This window comes from Kogia breviceps, chromosome 19 (genome assembly GCF_026419965.1).
Source record: "Kogia breviceps isolate mKogBre1 chromosome 19, mKogBre1 haplotype 1, whole genome shotgun sequence".
In the NCBI taxonomy this organism is placed as follows: domain Eukaryota; kingdom Metazoa; phylum Chordata; class Mammalia; order Artiodactyla; family Physeteridae; genus Kogia; species Kogia breviceps.
This window is the reverse complement of record NC_081328.1, coordinates 37,044,552-37,064,493: the sequence shown is the minus strand read 5'-3', so window position 1 is coordinate 37,064,493 and position 19,942 is coordinate 37,044,552. Positions and strand designations below refer to the sequence as shown.

At 53.0% G+C, this 19,942-nt stretch overlaps 1 protein-coding gene across 1 annotated transcript in view; it reads right to left on the bottom strand.

The window, feature by feature from the left end:
• LASP1 (LIM and SH3 protein 1) overlaps positions 1-19,942 on the bottom strand; it is a 41,674-nt gene that overhangs the window by 5,121 nt on the left and 16,611 nt on the right. The window contains exons 3-6 of the mRNA XM_059046547.2: positions 19,397-19,481; positions 11,584-11,691; positions 1,081-1,225; positions 617-720 (exon numbers count right to left, since the gene is read on the bottom strand). Coding sequence (XP_058902530.1) covers positions 617-720; positions 1,081-1,225; positions 11,584-11,691; positions 19,397-19,481 — 442 coding nt within the window. The remainder of the gene's footprint in view (positions 1-616; positions 721-1,080; positions 1,226-11,583; positions 11,692-19,396; positions 19,482-19,942) is intronic.

Here is a 19,942-nt window from a genome sequence, read left to right as displayed (position 1 = left end):
CTTTGTGCCTGGCTCAGAGTAGGTGAACCAAAGAGACACTGCCCTGCCCACATGAAGCATCAAGTCCAGTGGGGGTCACAGTCAGAAGATGACAAACCCAGAGAACTGTTTTAAGGTGGAAAAAGTGCTCTGAAGGAAACCAGTGGGGCGGAAGGACAGACACGTCAGGGGAGACCCACTCGACACAGGGTGGTTTGGGAGGGTGCCTCAGAGGCAGGGGCAAGCTGAGATCTGAAGGACCTGGCAGGTCGTCGTCATGGAGACTGGGGAGCAGGGCGCAGTCTGGAAGGCCCCAAGCAGCAAGGTGCCTTGTGTGCTCCCAGGCAGCTGGAGTAAGGAAACGTGGGCCGGGAGCTGGGTGGACGAGACTCGCCCAATGTACAGCTATGGCTGGAACACAGGGTCCCAATCTGCCCCCTACACCACACTTCCTTTCTGCTCGAGAGCCTGAGACCCCTATTATCTGCAGATGGCAAGGGAGCTGGGGTCAAAGGTCAGGGGAGGCCAGGCCTCCTGGGTGGGTTTTCTAAGGAAAGTCCAAGAATTACGTCCAGGAAGTGTCCCCTAGGCCCACTCACCTCCCACACCTCCTCTCCCTGAAGCCAGGGCTACTCACCCCGCCCCCGCCTGGGGCACTGCGCTGTATGGAGACCGGGGCTGCAGGCTCCTTGTAGCCACCGTAGGACTGGGCTGCCTGCTGCTGCTGGGGCTGCTGGTAAACTAGAAGCCGGCAGGAGACGGGCTCAGGAACTGTCTTGCCAAAGCCAGCCCGCTCCCTTCTTCCACGAAGCCCATGCCGTGTATTTCCACCACCCATCACCTCAGTCAACCGCCACGCTGCTCAAAGGCTTCTGTCTCTGTGTGCACATCTGCTGGTGCCGCGAATTCTGCAGCAGGGGCTGTGTCTCCCCCCATGGCGCTGGGAGCCCGGAACGGGCCCTGACCCTGGTGCTTGTGCCCTCGGTAGGGATGGGACCTGGGGGGTGTGTGTGTGTACACAAGGCTTCCCTCTCACCTCCTCCCCACCCTGTAGCCGCGGCCTGGCCTCAGGTCCTCTGCCCGCACAGGCCTCACGCTCACCTGGGGCGCTGGTTGGGATGTGGTGAGGCTGCTGTTCCTGGGGCCGCCGATAGCCAGCGTCCTGGGGATCTCGGCGCTCCGGCTCCAGGCCCTCACCCCCACTGGGGCCCATACGGCTCTTCTCAAACTCTTCGTGGTATTTTATCTGCGGGGGCAGAAAGTGCTGGGTGAAGGACCCACAGCAAACCAACCAAAGCTCCCCTTCCACTGCCACTCAAGATCCTGGGACGGGAGAGACTCCTGGAGGTCTCCAGGCAAAGAGAGCTGGGTTCTTGTTGGGAGTGTACCAGCTGTGTGCCCCTGAACAAGCACTTAACCTTGCTACACCTCCATTTCCACTTTACAGGGGTTGCTGAAGGATGCAATGAGATAATGGATGTGAAAGGGCCACGTAAACTAAAGCACCAGACAAATGGTCATTTTTCTGTGCCTGTGGCAGGGGCTAGGGCTACCCTGCTTTCACACTGGTCCACAGCAGCAAAAGCAGCAACTCCTGTTTATTCAGCACCTACTAGGTGCCAGGCACCTAGTGTGCTAGGTGTTCTGCATCACACGCTCGTTTTACCTTGACAGCACCTACAAAGGGGTACAGTATAGTCGCCATTTAACAGACAAGAAGGAAACTAAGGCACCAACAAGCAGCATGAGTTACCCATGCGCACGGAGACTCCAGAAACTGTGCTCTTAGCCAGCAGGCGACTCGGCCTCTTGTGGGCATGACCTCGCAGAGTTCTGCTGAGGACCCTAGCCTGCAGGGCAAAGAAATGCCAGGCCCTCCCTTGAGGGTGGGTTGGTATCTAGAAGATGAGTTCCTTCTCTCCTCAGGTTCCAAAAATGGGCAAAAAGAGGCCTAGAGAAGCCACACACCCCAGGGTCCTCAGCAAGCGCTGGCTGAACTGAACACACCAGGACCCAGAGCTGCGTTCTTAAGATCTGGTCTTCAGACTGTCTGCTCTCAACCCACCTGAGCTGCTTGTTAGAATGCAGGTTCCAGGACCTTCCATAGAATCTACAAAATCAGGGCTGGGGTTTTGGAATATGCACTTTTTTTTTCTTTCTTTCTCTCTCTCTCTCTCTCTCTCTCCTTCTTTCTTTCTTTTTTTTTTTTTTTGTTGGGGGGACTATGCGCTTTAAAAAGATTCCCCCAGGTGAGTCTGAAGCAGGCTCAAGTTTGAGAACCAGTGATCTAGAGCAGAGGTTGGCAAACTCTGGTCCACGGGCCTGCAGCCTGTTTGCTCACGGCCTGCGAGCTAAGAACGGTTTCTACATTTTGTAATGTTCGGAGGATGGGGATGGGGGAGTGGGGGGAGAATTAAGAGGCATAAGATTGGTAACATGTGAAATTTCTATGACATTCAAATTTCAGTGTCCAGAAATAAAGTTTTACTGGAACACAATCTCACCATTCATTTCCCCATTACCTATGGTTGCTTTCATTGCAGAGCTGAGTAGCTTCGACAGAGGCCCTTCGGCCCATAAAGCCTAAAATATTTACTATCTGGCCCTTTACAGGAAAAGTTTGCTGATCCCCGCTTGCCCAAATATGTTGACTGCATATTCCTGTTGGTAAAATCTGTTTTAGCGCAATCCTCCCAAATTGCATCTATTTTATCAATTACACACAAGCATCACTTTACAAATATGGAATGTCTCTTGTAAAACTTACACCAAAAATATGAATAAAACAAAGGATGAGATGAAAAAGAACCACGTCCAGGAGTTCTAGGGTTTTCTCCCTGTACTCCCAGTGGCATGTAGCCCACACCCCACCTTGAGGACCCCTAGTGGGGAGGAAGCAACCAAGGAGAGGTGGAAGGCCCATGGTTTGTGTGTTCCCCGATCACTGGGCTGGGCCGGGGCCGGGGAGGAAGTGGGACAGAGAGTGACAGAATAGCTCCCCCTCACCCCCCAGAGGAAACCTGGAAAGCAGGACACAGAAAACTGGTCCTGTCCTGAGCAGACCCAGGCCTGAATTCTCTCCAGGCCTCGGACCAGAAGCTGGTTCTCACTTCCTGTTCACCAGGATCCCACCGCCCTGTGCTTCTCCCAGTGAAAAAGGGGGTGGGGTGAGGGGACAGGGAATGGATGGGGGCAAAGCCTGCCCTGTTTCCTGCAGCGGAAGCAACAACGAGCGATCCTGTGCCCCGGAAGCCCCTGCCAAGGCCTGATCCAGCTGTCCCAGCCCGGGACCTCCCATGAGCCACCCCCTCCCACTCTGCTGCCTTCTGGCATCCGCTTTGCAAGGAGGGCAAGAGTTAACACTCGGCCAGGCAGGCCTTACACAGGAGTAGCTGGGCTAAAGGTCTGCAGGGGTGGTGGGCTGGGACCACCCACATTGCTCGGCTGCTCTTCCAGCTGTTAACGGACGGTGACCCACTGCAGCCCAGGCCGGGAGAACAGCTGGGGCAGCAGCAAAGCCCAGGATGGGCCCTGTCTGGAGGCAGGGAGGACCAGCCCCCTCCTCCCCCTGCCCCTTCCCCTTCATGCCCAAGTAGGGACCCACACCCAAATGGTGAAATAAACTGAGCCCATTCCTGAAGGGGAGGCAGCTGGCCCTGGTCAGACTGAAAACCCATCGAATCCCTGAACTCCCACAAGGAAGAGCACCCAGGGGTGAAGTTCAAAGACACAGGGCCAGTGCCCTGCTCTCAGATTCCTAAGACAAGGGCAGAAGGTGAGTGTCCCTTAGCCCCACTCCCTTGGTGACCCCGTCCTCTGGTGAGCAGTCGGGGGTGGGGACAAGGAGAGGCCTCTAAGGCTCCCAAGGCAACTGGCTTTCTGACTTGTGTCGTGGGGGGAGGGAAAGGTCAGCTTCCCTTGTTTACTGTCTGTTAATGAAAAGAGGCCTGGGGCTTTCCTGGTGGCGCAGTGGTTGAGAGTCCGCCTGCCGATGCAGGGGACACGGGTTCGTGCCCTGGTCCGGGAAGATCCCACATGCCGCGGCGCAGCTGGGCCCGTGAGCCATGGCCGCTGAGCCATGGCCGCTGAGCCTGCGCGTCGAGAGCCTGTGCTCCGCAGCGGGAGAGGTCGCAGCGGTGAGAGGCCCACGTACCGCAAAAAAAAAAAAAAAAAAAAAGGCCTGACTCTGGGAGCCGATGACTAGGGGAGGGAAAGTGCACATGTGGAGGCGGACAGAGGCCTGCACCCGGCCCTGAGGGAGCCAGGAGGCTGGCTGAGGGGCAGGTGTGTCCCTGGTGCCGGGGCCCAGCTACCCCGACTGACAGCCCACTTCTCTGGCTACGGCTCTGTCTGTATTAGTGAAGGGGTGACTCTCTGAGGAAGAAGGCATGTCTGCGTCGCAGGCCTGGCGCCATCCCCTTTCGTGTCCTGCAGACTTAGTCCTTCATCGAGAGCTGCAGTGTCCCTCCCACGCCTCAGCCCTGGGGTCATGAGCCCTTCACTTGCTCACGTGAGCTTGGAAGAGTCCCGTCCCCTCTGGGCCTGAGTTTCCTCGTCTTAAAAAGAGGTTACGGCACCACCTGCTCCCACGTGGTCTTGAGGCTCCCGACTACCTCTAGGAACCTAGCCAAACTCTAGAGCTGAAAGCAAGTACGGACATGTGCGCGTTTCCACAAGTGGCTGATGGGAGCCATCCTGCTCCTTAAAAAGCCACCCCACATGCATAAACATCTATAAAATTAGGGCCAGCTGATCCAGGTGGACAGAGTAGTGGCAGCCTCCCCACCATCGATGCAGGAACCACCTGTTAATCGTAATAGTAATAACCTTGACTTTGCTCAGCTCTTCACATTGAGTTCTCTGCACATAATCTCCATCGGCCCTGACAATAATCACCCTAAAAAAAAATAAGTCGGATAGGTGCACTTTAATTCCTAATTTACAGAAGCAAATGAGGCTCAGAAGTAAAATGACTTTCATTAGTCAGGGCTGAGGCTGGTGACACAAGGACAAAGCCACAGCTGGACGGGCCCTTTCCTGGGTCAGGGTGACCACATGCCCAAGTCTGCCCCTAGTCCCAGTTCATGTCTTCTGGAATAAATATGAATAGCACTGCCTTTCACTCTCAAAAGGGATGATAATCACAAGGTCACCCTCACTTTGAGAGAAGGGGTGCCTGGCACCCAAGTCAGGAGTTGCAGCACAGAGGGGAAATGGACTGCAAAAAGTGAGCCTGCAGCTCCCTTCTGCCCAGCCCCACCTGATAAAATTTCAATCCTCTCAACCTCCTCTCCCTCCCCTGCCCAAAAAGCGAGGAAACTGTTATTACTTTGCTGATCAACCTGATGGTCTGAGAAGCAAGGAGGCACCTTAAAGGGTGTTAGCACATTCAAAAAGGAAATGAACATTTTTCAGAGGCCAAGGCCCTGTCTGATCCCTCCCTGTTCCAAGCTCAGCAAAGTTCTAATCGTCTAAATGCCCTGAAAAGGCGACACCATAAGCTCAGAAATGTCAGCAGAGCCCTAGTCTAAAAACTGTCCTGGGATCCCATGGAAGGATGCCAGGCTGTAACTGTGCCCATGAGATCCAAGTACACATGGGTGGAGGCACCCAGGCCTAAGGACCCTCCCCACTCATCCAAGGGCCCTGCCAGCCAGGACTCCAGGATGACGAGTTGAGGGTCCATTCCAAACCTAAGAAAAATGCATTTTTTCTGCTAGCTGATGTTCCGTTTTCTGAACCCCTGGCTCTCCTGATTGTGGTGGAAAACAAAGGTCTGACTCCACACTTGCTTCCACATGATGCTACATCATGACCAAGAAGGGAACATCAGGCTTTGAATGGAATAGTCAACTCACCAGCCAGGGTCTGTTTTTTTCTAACAGGGTTTCCGTTTGTTGCAGTCCTCTGTGGTGTCCTTATATGTACAACTCATTTCCTGTTCTCAGCCAGCCCAAGAACAATGTATCACCGTCATCCCCATTTTACAGATGGGGGAACCAAGCTCAGGAGGTAGGTAGGTAAGGGGTGGGTGAATCCTAACATCAGCTCCTTGTTCTCAACCACCATGTTATGCTGTGCTCCCTGTGAGAGACTAACACGATTTTGTTTTTAAAACAAATGTAAATCTGTGCTCGATTTCATTAGTAATCAGAGAAATGCAAGTTAAAACCACGAGATACCACTACACACAATCAAAATGGCTAAAATGAACAAGTCTGAGGACGTAGAGCCACGGAAACTCTCATCACTGCCGGCGAGAGGGTAAATCAATACCACTGCTCGAAAAGTAGTTCAGCGTTATCTGGTAAGGCTGAAGGAACATACGCTCTGAGATCTGGCAATTCCACTCCACATTGACACTAGGAAATATGTATGAAGCTGTCCACAGCCATAGAAGCAATCTAAATGACCATCAACACCAGAATCAATATAAGCATTTTAAATGGAATGCTATACAACAATAAAAAAGAACAAACTACAGCTGCATGCAAACATGTACATGATTCTTTAAACCCAATGTTGCCCAAAGGAGGCAAGACACAAAAGAATAGATATGTTCAAAATTGGGAAAAACAAAACTATAGCATTCAGAAATGCATAGTTGGGGGGGGAGGGATAAATTAAGAGTTTGAGATACATATACACACTACTAAATATAAAAGAGATAATCAACAAGGACCTACTGTATAGCACAGGGAACTATACTCAATATCTTGTAATAAACTATAAGGGAAAAGAATCTGGAGGAAAAATGTATATATAAAACTGAATCACTTCTCTGTACACCTGAAACTAACACAACATTGTAAACCAAGTATACTTCAATTTAAAAAGAAGAAAAAAAATTACATACTAAAAAAAGAAAGCATAGCTACATTTTAAATTGTAAAGAAAAGAACAGCACACGCTTTCAAAAATTAAACTACAGGGTTGTCCAACAAGCCCATCTCCGGGCCATTTGACTCTGGGGCTAGAATTTTCTTTGACTTTACTATTTACCACTGATTAGGCCTGGACTATAAAGAATGATGCTTATTTAAGGAATATAAGCTACTAATTATTTCTGACTGAAAGAAATGCAAAGGATTTCTGCCTGTAGCAAGGCTATCTCCAAAGCTTATGGTTTTGGGTTTTTTAATAAATTAATTTATTTGTTTGTTTTGGCTGTGTTGGGTCTTCATTGCTGTGCACAGGCTTTCTCTAGTTGCGGAGCGGGGGGCTACTCTTCGTTGCAGTGCACAGGCTTCTCATTGAGGCTTCTCTTGTTGCGGAGCACGGGCTCTAGGTGCCCGGGCTTCAGTAGTTGTGGCTTGTGGGCTTAGTTGCTCCGTGGCATGTGGGATCTTCCCGGGCCAGGGCTCGAACCCATGTCCCTTGCATTGGCAGGCAGATTCTTAACCACTGCGCCACCAGGGAAGCCCAAATCTTACGGTTTTATAGTCCTGGAGGACATTAACTAGTTCTGCAGCTAATGCCAGAACACTAACTAGTTCTGTACCTAATTATATCCAGTGCTCTCTTTCACAGACTAGGCATCACCTCTGTCTGTCAGATGCTCCAGCTGGTTCCTCATAATTAAGGCAATTATATGATAGGTACTCACTGCATGAGAGTTACGTTTTTTGGTTTTTGTTTTTTTTAACACTTTGAAAACTCTATTTTGACAGGGGTGCTGTCATGCTCTGCTTCTTGACTTGCATGGTGAGTACACACACAGGTGTTTATGTGTTACACTTCACAGAAAAAGGAAAAGTTAAAAGACCCAAAATTGTACACAGAAAATCAGTATATAAGTAGATATGTAGATAAATAAAAGCTTCTCTGCTTGAAGGCTGTGGCTCCCGTATAGGGACCTCAGCAATTAAAGACTCCCGTCCATTACAGCTATCACAGCTGGTGACCAAAGGCCAGGATAAATTTCAGCTCACAGCCTGTGGTCCTGGCCTCTCACCCCTTCAAGTGCCTTAAATGAAGACACAATTACTAAACAAGGTCCTACTGTATAGCATAGAGAACTATATTCAATACCCTATGATAAACCATAATGGAAAAGAATATTTTTAAAATGTATATATATGTATAACTGAATCACTTTGCTGTTCAGCAGTAATTAACACAACATTGTAAATCAACTATACTTCAATTAAAGAAAAAAAAGACACAAATACTCACCACAGATGTCTAACTAGCACCTTGCCCCCTCAGTTTTCCAGACATTCTCAGTTCTAGACAATGGCCTAACTTTTCAGCCAAACTTCAGTCCACGTCCCTTCTTTAGCCACAGTGTAGAAAGCAGACAAGTCTGCCTTTAAATTAATAGCAATTGACAATATTTATCACATGCTAAATGCTTGACATTTTCCTGGCAAATGAGGAGTCATCTGACATTAACCTGGGAAGTGAGTGACAAGCTACATACAGGAACGCTATTTTGGATACAAAATAAAAGGTGTGGCTCTAAACACCATCTTTCCCAAAACTCTTCTGGAGGAGGGACAAGTTAACAACATGGTTTAAAGTTCCCTGGGGGGTTCTGGGATGTGGCCAGGCCTGGCACCTCTGGTGAAGCTTTTTCAGGCTCTTGGTGACGATTCTCAAACTTCAGGTAACCCAGGGAATGTGTTAAAAATGCTGGTTCCTGAAAATGAAATTTTATTTTCTATCTCTTTAATTTTGTATATGTATGAGATGATGGCTGTTCCCCAAACTTACTGTGACAATCATTTCATGGTGTATGTAAGGCAAATCATTATGTTGGAAAGCTTAAAGGTATACAGTGCAGAATGCCAATTACAGCTCAATAAAAATAAAAAGGAACAACAAAAATAATTGTAAAAATAAAATGCTGGGGCTTCCCTGGTGGCGCAGTGGTTGAGAGTCCGCCTGCCAATGCAGGGGACACGGGTTCGTGCCCCGGTCCAGGAAGATCCCACATGCTGCGGAGCAGCTGGGCCCATGAGCCATGGCCGCTGAGCCTGCGCGACCGGACCCTGTGCTCTGCAACGGGAGAGGCCACAGCAGTGAGAGGCCCGCGTACCGCAAAAAAAAAAAAAAAAAAAAATGCTGGTTCCTAAAAAAAGAGAGAGCGAAAATCTTGGTTCCTGGGTTCTGCTCCCAGATGGCCTGGGGAGGAGGCCTGTGAGCCTACATTTTCAATCAACCTTTACAAGTGATTCTCATCCAGCTGTTTGGAGGCCCACAGTTGACAGACTAACTGTACTTGCTAAAACCAAGAGTATTCCAGCATTGTGGTCACAAGTCACAGGTTCCAGCTAAAGCTGCAAAAGCAGAACCAGGTCAGGCTCAAGTCACCTCCCCCACCTCAGAGCAGAGGACAATCAGCTAATTGCAGCCCTGTGGTTAATGATAAGATGTTATCTCCTCAGGTGTGAGTGTCTTGGCCAGAGTGAGCTCCGTTACCAGGGCTCCCCAGACATTAACACCTCCAATAACTAGTTTGGGGGGAGGAGGGGGAGGAGGAGGGGGGAGGTGGGGAGGAGGAGGGGGGAGGGGGGAGGGGTGCATGCAGGTGCAATAGGCTGCGTGTGAAGTATTCTGGAGGCCTTCCCGAAAGGGAGGCAGGGATGACTGGGCTTGTCTCCCTTCTAAAAGCCCCAGGCTAGAAGCAATGAGTGAATGTGCTGGGGGTTGGGTCGTAGGCAGGGAACAGGTATCCAAGATAAGACAGTCTTCACAATGAAAAGCCACAGAGGCTGAAGACTCAAGGTTCCAGCCAGCTTGGTGAGCCAACTGGGTCTTCCTTCTGTTACCCGTGGCTTCCCCCTCTCCCATTTTGCATGTGGAGAGCTGAGACCCACACCTTCTTTCCTCTGGCTTTACCCTTTGGAGGTCCGGGCACCGACTGGCAGGGCAGGTGTGGCCCTGGCTTATAAAGCAACTGAGACAGGCGTTTTTTTTCCGGCGGGGGTGGGGGGCAGAGGAGCAGGGGAGCAGGGGAGCAGGTAGAGATTACAGCTCTCAGAGGCGTCCTAGCCCAAGGGAAGCACTCCCTTTCCTCAAGCCATGAATTTCAAGCTGCTGGTCAACAACCTAGTTGCGAAACCCAGTTAGTTAAGTCGGCAACCAGCGTCTTTCACAAACTAAAACCGAACTGAAAATATCTGAATGCCCTTTAAGCGGTAAAGCACTCTTTCCTGGAAGTTTTGATTCTGTTTCCCTTAAATAAATCAGCAGGCCTGTTCGGTGGGTCACGACGTGAAATGTATCTCACACTGCAGGTTGCTGTCAAAGCTTAAAAGCCATGGTCTCGGGCATGGCAGGTTCTGAAGGCTTGGGCCCTGGCTTCTGACATCCACCTGAGCTACTGCCGGAGTCCACCCTAAGCACCGTCCAGCCAACTTCTAGAAGGAGTGCCCGACAAGAGAGGTCAGGTGGAGGGCCGAGGGCTGGATGCCGGGTGGACCAGCTAACACCCAGGCCCTCTGCAGCCTGTATCTCCATTCCCTCAGCCTAGTGACACAGGCAACTTGCCAACCCCTTCCTGTTCCAGACATGAAGACAACCGCTTGCCCGGTCCTTTGTAGGACCCTGTGTGGCACGGGTCTGCGGCCCACATCCTGTGCTTGTGGCTCACAGTGGTGTGTCCCACCCCACCCCCCCGCTGACCTCACGTTGCCCAAAGCCCAGAGCCACACAGGCTGCTGGTCCGTGGCTCCACCAAGCAGGGAACTGAGGCCTGTCCCCTGGCCACAGGTGCCATGGGGCGCATCGATCCACTGCCCACTCTCCACACCCAGCCCTGCCATGGCCAGACACTGGTCACCGCCCTGGGCCCAGGAGTGCCAGGCCAGGGGGTGCAGGGCCAGCGGGCAAAACCGGCTGGGGTTTTTACACAGGAAGGAAGAGCAAGCCGAGGTGGGGGAGGAGGCAGAGGAGGGGCGGAAATGACTGCAGTGTCAGCACCCAGATGCAGACAAGGGGGAGGCCGGCCTCTCCCCACCTCTGCCACCCAGTTTGGTTTTTTTTTTTTTTGCGGTACGCGGGCCTCTCATTGTTGTGGCCTCTCCCGTTGCAGAGCACAGGCTCCGGACGTGCAGGCTCAGCGGCCATGGCTCACGGGCCCAGCTGCTCCGCGGCATGTGGGATCTTCCCGGACCGGGGCACGAACCCCCGTCCCCTGAATCGGCAGGCGGGCTCTCAACCACTGAGCCAACCAGGGAAGTCCTGCCACCCAGTTTGGACCTTTGTGCTCAGACAAAACAGCCAGTCTGGACCCTGGCACTCACCACAGACGGGGGGGTGGGGGGGGATTTTCAGAGAGAGTAAGGGGTACGGGGGTGATTTAGCATAAAGGCCCTCCCTGTACACCCCACCCAAAAGTCCAGTCCTTTTAAGGCGGAAATACTATGTGGGCAGAGGGTATCAAAGGGGGAATCCGGAGGTGCACAGAGGAAAGGCATCTGAGAACTCCAAACCCTTCCCTTCCCTCCGCTCAAGCAGCCGCCAGCCAGGCCCGCCTAGGAAAGCAGGGGCAGCAGAGAATTGGCCTCATGCATGTCTGCCAGACGGGCGGGGAGGGAACGAGAAGAGAGGGCAGGGCATGAGTATGGATGGTACACCCCAGGGAGCAGGGGAGCTTACGTTACTGATCTGGTCCTGGGTCTTCTTGATCCTCTGGAGTTCGGGTGTGTCTGCCACCACACTGAAGCCTTTGCCCTTGTTCTTCTCAAACTCCTCCTTGTAACGCACCTGGAGGACCAAAGGGTGGAGAGGGATTGGAGTCGAGGCAGGGGGAGCAGAGAGGGCCCCAGCCTGCAGCCACCTCTAAGGCAGCAACCAGCCAGGGGAGAGACCCTGACCAGAAACCCCCCTGCAGTGACATCCACCTCCACGCCCCAACTCAAAGCACAAGCCTTGGCCAAAAAGTATTAGACTTATGATAATAAACCATTAATATGTATTCAGCGTATCCTCAGTGCCAAGCGCTTTACATGAACTATCTCATTTAAGTCTTGCTGTATACTATCATTAGCTCCATTTTACAGACAAGGAAACTGAGCCGCAGAGAGGCAAAGTCCCACGCCCAAGGTCACGCAGCTTAGCAGCATGTCCAGAGCCACCAGGATGAAACCCTCATCTGCCTGACTCCTGACCCTTCACCACTGGCCCATCCTGCCTGAAAGCTAGAGGAAGAAGGTTCTTTCCAGAGCTCCAAAGACTGGCCCAGCCCTCACCCTAGCCAGGATGTGGCTCTACCCGCCAAAAGCCCGAGGGAGTTTCTAAGTGACCAGCTGAGTGAGGGCTGTACCAAGGGACAAAGTTGGTGCCCAGAAAGGGGGGAGGTAAGACAGCCGCTCGGAAAACTCAATCAATGAGCCTTTGACAGGCCCCGGCGGCTGCCAGGCTGGTTTCTGAGTTCTGAGGTCAACGCCACAGGAGGGGATGAAACTGGCGGGGGACAGACAGCACTTCAGAACGGGTTTCCAAGCTCCGGGGAAGACCCCTACCACACCTCCACTGCCCCCCTATTTTCTGAGAATTCCATGGAAACCTGAGTACCAGAGGGACTTGAGTCAGACGTCAGAAAGGACTTCCCAAACAGTAAAAGAATTGAAATATGAAAACTATCCTGTCCTTCCCTGGGTTTTTTTTTTTGTTTTTTGTTTTTTTTCCCCGGTACGCGGGCCTCTCACTGTTGTGGCCTCTCCCGTTGCGGAGCACAGGCTCCGGACGTGCAGGCTCAGCGGCCATGGCTCACGGGCCCAGCCACTCCACGGCATATGGGATCTTCCCGGACCGGGGCACGAACCCGTGTCGCCTGCATTGGCAGGCGGATTCTCAACCACTGCGCCACCAGGGAAGCCCGTCCCTGGGGGTTTTGAGGAACAGAATGGAGGCTGGAAATGCCCCTGGGGCAGAGAACTGTTCCTTGGCTTTCTGAGTCTTCACTGTCCACCTCGGCAGCCAGCTGTTCCAAACCCCAGCAGCTGCCTGGATTCCCTCCATGGGGGTTGTACTGCCCTAGAGGCAGGTCAGCCCAGGACATGAGGCCCAGGACCTTGGGAATCTCCAGGCAGCTCCCAGGCGTGGAGTCATCTGGCCACAGGGCCAAGCTGCACCATGACCCGACTGACAATACATACCTGTCAGTTCCTCTGCACATCCCCCAGGGGCTGGGGTCCCCGTTTGTTCCCCGAGCCCCAGCTTACCCATCCATGGGGTTCTTGTGCCTAAAAGGTTCCAGAACCTCTTTTGTTCTGATCCAGACTAAAAACAAAGGCCTGGATGTGCTAGCTCCCATCAGACTGGAAGTTAACACAGTGGGTACAGGTACCAACCCACCGCAAGGGCCCAGAATTGCCCAGCATCAGCTCCTCCAGGAAGGCCTGGGCCAGCACAGCAACTCTTAGTGTTGGGGGTAGGTGGGTGGAGAGAACCCTCTGGGAAGGGGGCATCAGGAAAGGTAAGAAACTTAGAGTCAAAAATGTGTAGCTCCACACACTAATATGTATAAAATGGATAACTAATAAGAACCTGCTGTATAAAAAAATAAATAAAATTCCAAAATTCCAAAAAAAATGTGTAGCTCCAGATGCAGAAGCCCAGATCCAAGGCCTCTGGCCTCGGTTTCCTCATCTATAAGAGGACCGTCATAGGAATCAGTTAAAATATGGGGAGGGGGCTTCCTATCACCAAGCATAGGCAAAGAGCCAGAGGGAGCTGGTATGAACATAGTCTGTCTCCCACCTGCTGAGTGATCTTGGGCAACTGACTTAACCTCTCGGGGCCTCAGTTTCCACATCTGTAAAATGCGGATCATGATGGACCCATTCCAATAAACGGTGTGGATTACAGACAGTGGCTCTAAAGCAAACACTGTGGCGCACACAGCAGGGCTCAATGCATACTGATAAGGGTAGGTGTGAAAGTGCTTTGTCAACCTTAAAGTGCTGAACAAATGCCAGTCCCCAACTCCTCCTCTACTTCCTGGCCTCTGGAGTGTCAGGCCCCTAATCCAGGGGAATAATTGCCATGGCAACACTACAATGACATCAGCTGGTTCCCAGGCTTGGGAACTGCCTCTCCCTCCCTGCTGGGGAGGGTAATTCATTTCACTCCTGGCACAGGCAGCCCAGAGAGGGCAGGGCTGGGCGGAGTGGGGGCAAGAAAGGATGGGGGACTGGGCTCAGCAATACTTTGCTGTATGTTCCTGGGCTAGTCAGTCCCCCTCTCTGGGTCCCCTGAGAGGGGCTAGCCAGCTGATATCTAAAAGCCCTCCCAGCTCTGGAGTTTGTGACCATATTTATTAAGCACCTGCAAGGCTCTGACTATGGAGAATCAAGGTGGGGAAGATTTTCCAGGAGGCTGTTTGGAGCTGGAGGGTGTGACAGAGGTAAAAGGTGAGGAACCAAGAAAATGGGGAGGTCCCTGCCTAGAGCCTCGCTCAGCACCCAAGCAGGAGTGTTTGCCGTCATCTGGGATGGCTCACCAGGACCTGACAGGGGGCTCTAGGAGGGAAGTTACCTGCCCAAGGTCACTCAACCTGCTTTGTTGGTAGATTCAGGATACAACTCAGCACTGCAGCTAGATAACTGCAGCCTGGATGCTGCCTGGGCCTCCCATCCTGGAAACTCCCAAGGCAGGGCTGGGAATGATGCCTGAGGCCCATCAGGCCTGAACAACCATGGCCCCAAGAAACTCTACTTTTTTTTTTTTTTTTTTACGGGGTACGCGGGCCTCTCACTGTTGTGGCCTCTCCCGCAGCGGAGCACAGGCTCCAGATGCGCAGGCTCAGCGGCCATGGCTCACGGGCCCAGCCACTCGGCGGCATGTAGGATCCTCCCGGACAGGGGCACGAGCCCGTGTCCCCTGCATCGGCAGGTGGACTCTCAATCACAGCGCCACCAGGGAAGCCCCAAGAAACTCTACTTTTTAATATGTAAATTTATTAATTATTCTCTCAGGATCTATCTTGTTCATCACTATTGTAGCAAACAGTAGGTATAAACATATGGTTGTTGGGTAAATGATGAATGAATTGAATGCAGACATAAAATCTCCAAATAGGCAGCATAATTTGAAAAATAAAGCAGAAACTAACACACCATTGTAAAGCAATTATACTCCAATAAAGATGTTAAAAAAAAAAAAGAACTGCCCTGCTGACCCAACTTAAGAGAAAAGATCACGACTTTAAAAAATTTTATTGAAAAAAATACGATACCAACAATTTCCACTTATTATGTGCCTACTATGAGCTGGGGGTAGTGCCTACTACCCCCTTCTAACAACAAAAAAAGTCGTTTTAAAATTAGACACACACAGGAAATTCCCTGGTGGTGCAGTGGTTGAGAATCCACCTGCCAGTGCAGGGGACACAGGTTCGATCCCTGGTCTGGGAAGATCCCACATGCCACGGAGCAACTAAGCCCATGTGCCACAACTACTGAGCCCACGAGCCACAACTACTGAGCCCGTAAGCCACAACTACTGAAGCCCGTGCGCACTAGGGCCCACGCTCCTCAACAAGAGAAGCCACCGCAGTGAGAAGCCCACGCACTGCAACAAAGAGTAGCCCCTGCCCGCCACAACTAGAGAAAGCCCGCGTGCACCAACGAAGACCCAACGCAGCCAGAAAAGATAATAAATAAATAAAATACACAACATTAAAAAAAGAGGGACTGTGATGAGTTCATAACATAAATGGAAAAAAATTAAATGTTCCCAGCAAAAAATCAAAAATAAATAAATAAAAATAAAATTAGACACACACAGATGGGGGAGGAGAGCCAACGAAAAAGGTCAGTTCTGGAAGCAATCATCAGAAGGTCTAGTATTCCTCAGCTTTATCATACCCAAGTTCCATCTCCTCTCCTTTCCAGGAGAATAGTAACAGCGAACATTTATTGAGTGCTGACTGTATGCCAGGAACTGTTTGTTTGGTTTTTGTTTGTTTGTTTGTTTGTGGTACGCGGGCCTCTCACTGCTGTGGCCTCTCCCGTTGCGGAGCACAGGCTCCGGACGCGCAGGCTCAGCGGCCATGGCTCACCGGCCCAGCCGCTCCGCGGCACGTGGGATCTTCCCAGACCGGGGCACGAACCCGCGTCCCCTGCATCGGCAGGCGGACTCTCAACCACTGAGCCACCAGGGAAGCCCGCCAGGAACTGTTTTAAATGCCTAATATATACTAACATCCTCATAACCTTTGGAGAGAGGTAATCCACACTTTACAGACGAAGGCACTAAGGCTCAGAGAGGTTAAATAACTTGCCCAAGGGCACAAGGCTACAGATCCAGCATTTGACCCTCAGCCAGCTCCAGTAAGAGTGACACAGGTATGCTGCCTGCCTTGCTGGTCACAAGATTCAAGATAAGAGAGTGGGAACCCTGCCAAGAGCAGGGCAGAGCATGAGGCTGTGCTACACCCTGTGCCCTGTGCCCTGTGGCATATCCCATGGGCAGCACCATGGATGATGAGGGAAAAATGAAAGAGACCTTTTTCTTGCACTGCTGCCTGGGCTCAGGGGCCTGCACCGCCCCAGCTCAGCCCCACCCCAAAGCTGCTGCCTCTCAGCGCAGGGCTGGCGGTGGGAGAGCTGCCAGGCCCAGCCACCAGTGCCCTGCCTCAGCCAGGCCTGGGCAGGACCACACAGAGGGTCATTTCTGGTCAGCTCTGTGGCTGCTGCCCTCACAGGGGAGGCTCCAGGTATCCCAGACACCCAAAGTACCACTTTGGGAACCAATCTAGAGACAGGAAAACAAAGTTGAAATAGCATGGGCAACTTCCCAGAGACTGGGAAGAGACACACCAATGCAGGCCCAGGAAGGGGCCTGGAAAGAGACCAGCTGACACCCTGGTGGGCGGGGCAGATGAGGTAGAAGAGGCTCCCACCTCCCCGTCCCATCCAAAGGTCACACCAGCAGGCCCTGCCTCCACAGTGGCCAAAGGAACCAGAACCCATCACCACCCCCCCAGCCAGGCTCACCCCCAGCCAGGCCCGCTCAGCCCTTCAAGCCTCAGAGCATGGGGCCCAGCCCCCAACCTCTAGGTGACTGGGTTTGCTGTCCCTATTTTACCGCAGGAAAAAAAAACAACTCTGAGAGGCAAGGGGCCAGACTCAGACCACACAGCTGGGGGGAGGTAGGAGACAGAACCAGGCTTGCAAAGAGGGCGGGACCAGGGTCTCCACCCTCCGCCTATCTCAGCCCCAGCCACCAGGAGCCCAAGTGCAGACTGGAGCAGAGGCCTCAATGCAAAGCCCTAACTCACACCCCTCACGGCAGATCCTCAGCTCCGTCCCTACCCCATAGCCTGGCTCCAAGCCTCTCTGAGCATTTCTGTGGGACCAAAAGCCCCCATCAGAACCACCAGGGCCACCAAAATGCAGATTCATGGACCCGCCCAGAACTGCCAAACAGAAGCCCTTTGGGTGGGGCCTAGGACCCTGCATTCTAAAAGCCCCGCTGTCCCCACTGGTGACTGGTGCATCCTGGGCGTTAGCGCACAGGTGCCACAGCAGGCTGCAGGGGGGCTTGACTTCTGCCTCCGTCACAGGGCTCTGGCAAGGGGCATGGCCTCTCTCACCTGTGTCCCCATCTGCACCACAGGGACAAGAGTTCCTCATCATCAGGTGGTTGTGAGGATTAAATGAGGTCCTATGAAGGATGCAGTGAGAACCTATGAAGAGTGACTGCCTTTCTTATGATTTCCCCAGCCGGCCCCAGAGCCAGGAGCCCAGGACCCAGGAGGCGAGCAGTGGGCCAGGCCCCTGGGGAACAGGAGGGACAGGTGGGTCAGAAGAGCCTTCAGAACCTGGGCAGGGGTGGCTTCCTCCTACAGACCCCGCCCCTCAGGGATCAAGTTCCAGGGGCAAAAAGAGCTGCAGCCCAGCTTTTGTGGGAGCAACAAAGGCTGAGGGAATTAACAGGGTTTGAATTTCTCCTTCTGAGAGCAGAGTGGGGTGTGTGTGTGTGTGTGTGTGTGTGTGTGTGTGTGTGTGTGTGTCCCTTGCTTCTGGCCTGAGCGTGTACACACACTCCCACAGTCCTCTCAAGCTGTGGGGTGACCCCAAGGTGCTCTGGTCTGCCTGCCCCACGTAGCCCCTTCCACCTATGGCCCCTGTAGGCTCCAGACAGGATGGGGAGCCCAGGGCGGAGGTCAAGGGCTGGCTAGGGTCTTCCCTGTGCAGATCAGGCCCAGGCCCCAGCGCTGTGTCAAGCCTACTTCCTGCCAGCTGGGCTGCTCAGCCCTCCTCAGTTGGCAAGGCTCTGGTATCCACACCGGCTCCCCCAGTGACTGTGGCTTTCACACCACAGCGGGGGCGGTGTCTGGGCTGGCAGATGTGAGCTGCTGCTGACATCAGCTTCCCCTACTTGCTCCCCATCACTGTGGGACACGCGGGAGGCCTGAACCTCTTCCACAAAGTGAGACCGATCCTGCCAACTGCACAGGGGTGTTGTGAGGATTGAACGTTAATACGCCCAGGGCACTGAGCACTGCATACATTAACTATTAATACATTCATTACCTCTATGGCTACACATGTGATCTCAGCAAGTCCCTTACTGTCTCTGAGCCTCAGTTTCCTCATCTGTACAATGGGAAAACAGCACCTTCCTTGCAGGATTGCTCGGAGGATTCAACAAGAGAATACACGTAGATGGCCCAGGGCTGATTCTCCTTCATGTGACCAGAGAAGTCACATCAAGATCTGGCAGCAGGAGCCCCACTCTGGAGGGATCAGGAGAGATCCCCCTCTGAGGCCCTGGTGGATCCTGCAAGACATTTTCCTGGCCCTGAGCACCCTGCCCACTTGGTTACGTTCCCCAAGAGGTCTCTGATGAAGCCCCGCTCTGCCCCACTCCACCCCACAATCCAGGCCAGGCTTGTCCCAGAAGCCCTCCCAGACCCCCGGGCAGGGTTAGTCGTTCTGGCCTAAAGGTTCTGGACCTTTTGCTTATTCCTCAGTGTCCCCTGAAGATCGAGTTCTCCCTGACACAGGAAGCCCATCTCCTCCCCTACTGAGGTGACACGCAGGGCTCCCCACCCAGCAGGCGCTCAGGAAAATCAGGCCCAAGGAGATGCAGGCAGCAGGCAGGACAGGCCCCCTTCGCAGCCTGCCCTCTGAGGGTGGGTGTGAGTGGAGAGGAGGGGGAGGGGACCAGCCTCCTGGAGGAGGTGGGCTCTAGGGGTTCCCCACAAAATTCCTGAAGCAGAAAAATTCCGACGCCCACACCCCTCCCACCCACTTTAGGTAGGAAGCGGGGTGCGCTCTCGCCCTCTTCTCTGATCAAGTCAGGAAATGTGAAGTAACTGGGGGTGGGGTGGGGGCAGGGAGATTGGTAACCGCTAGGATTTCAGCGCCTTGGCCTTGCTGAGTAACCACAGAAGGAAGGAGCCCTTGCCAAATCCAGGGGTTGCCCCACCCCCAAGGGCCAGGCCCCGCCCCCTCACCTGACTCTGGAGCTCACTCTGTTGCTTGAGGCGGAGGTTTTCCGGGGTGTCGGCCACCATGGTGAAGGACTGCTTGGGGTAGTGTCTGCAGGACAGAAAAAAAAGAGTGGGGGTCATTCTGGGGGAAGGGGCGGGAAACTCTGGGCTTCCATTCTCATATCCTTGGGCGGCCCCTGCCCCTGTCCCAGCATCAACCACAGTGCCCATTGCCCATGGCCGAGGGGAAGCAAGCGTTTCTCAGAGTCAGCCTGGGCTGAACTGGGAAGACGCATCAGGCCTGAGTGGCTAGCTGGCCACCAAGAACTCCAAAGGGAGGACATGGGGACACTCTCTAAGGATTTCAGATCACCCAAGTAATCCAGGACTATTGCACAGGAAGGTCAAGGGGGCCAGGCACCCAGGAGGGCCTAGCCAGGCTGGGAAGAAGATGCTCAGGGGGTTAGGACAAAGCTTTCAGCTGAGACCAGAAGTGGAGACCAATGTCGCAGAGGAAGGGCGGGAGGGATACAGAGACAGAAGTAAAGGGGAAAGGGATACACATATCAA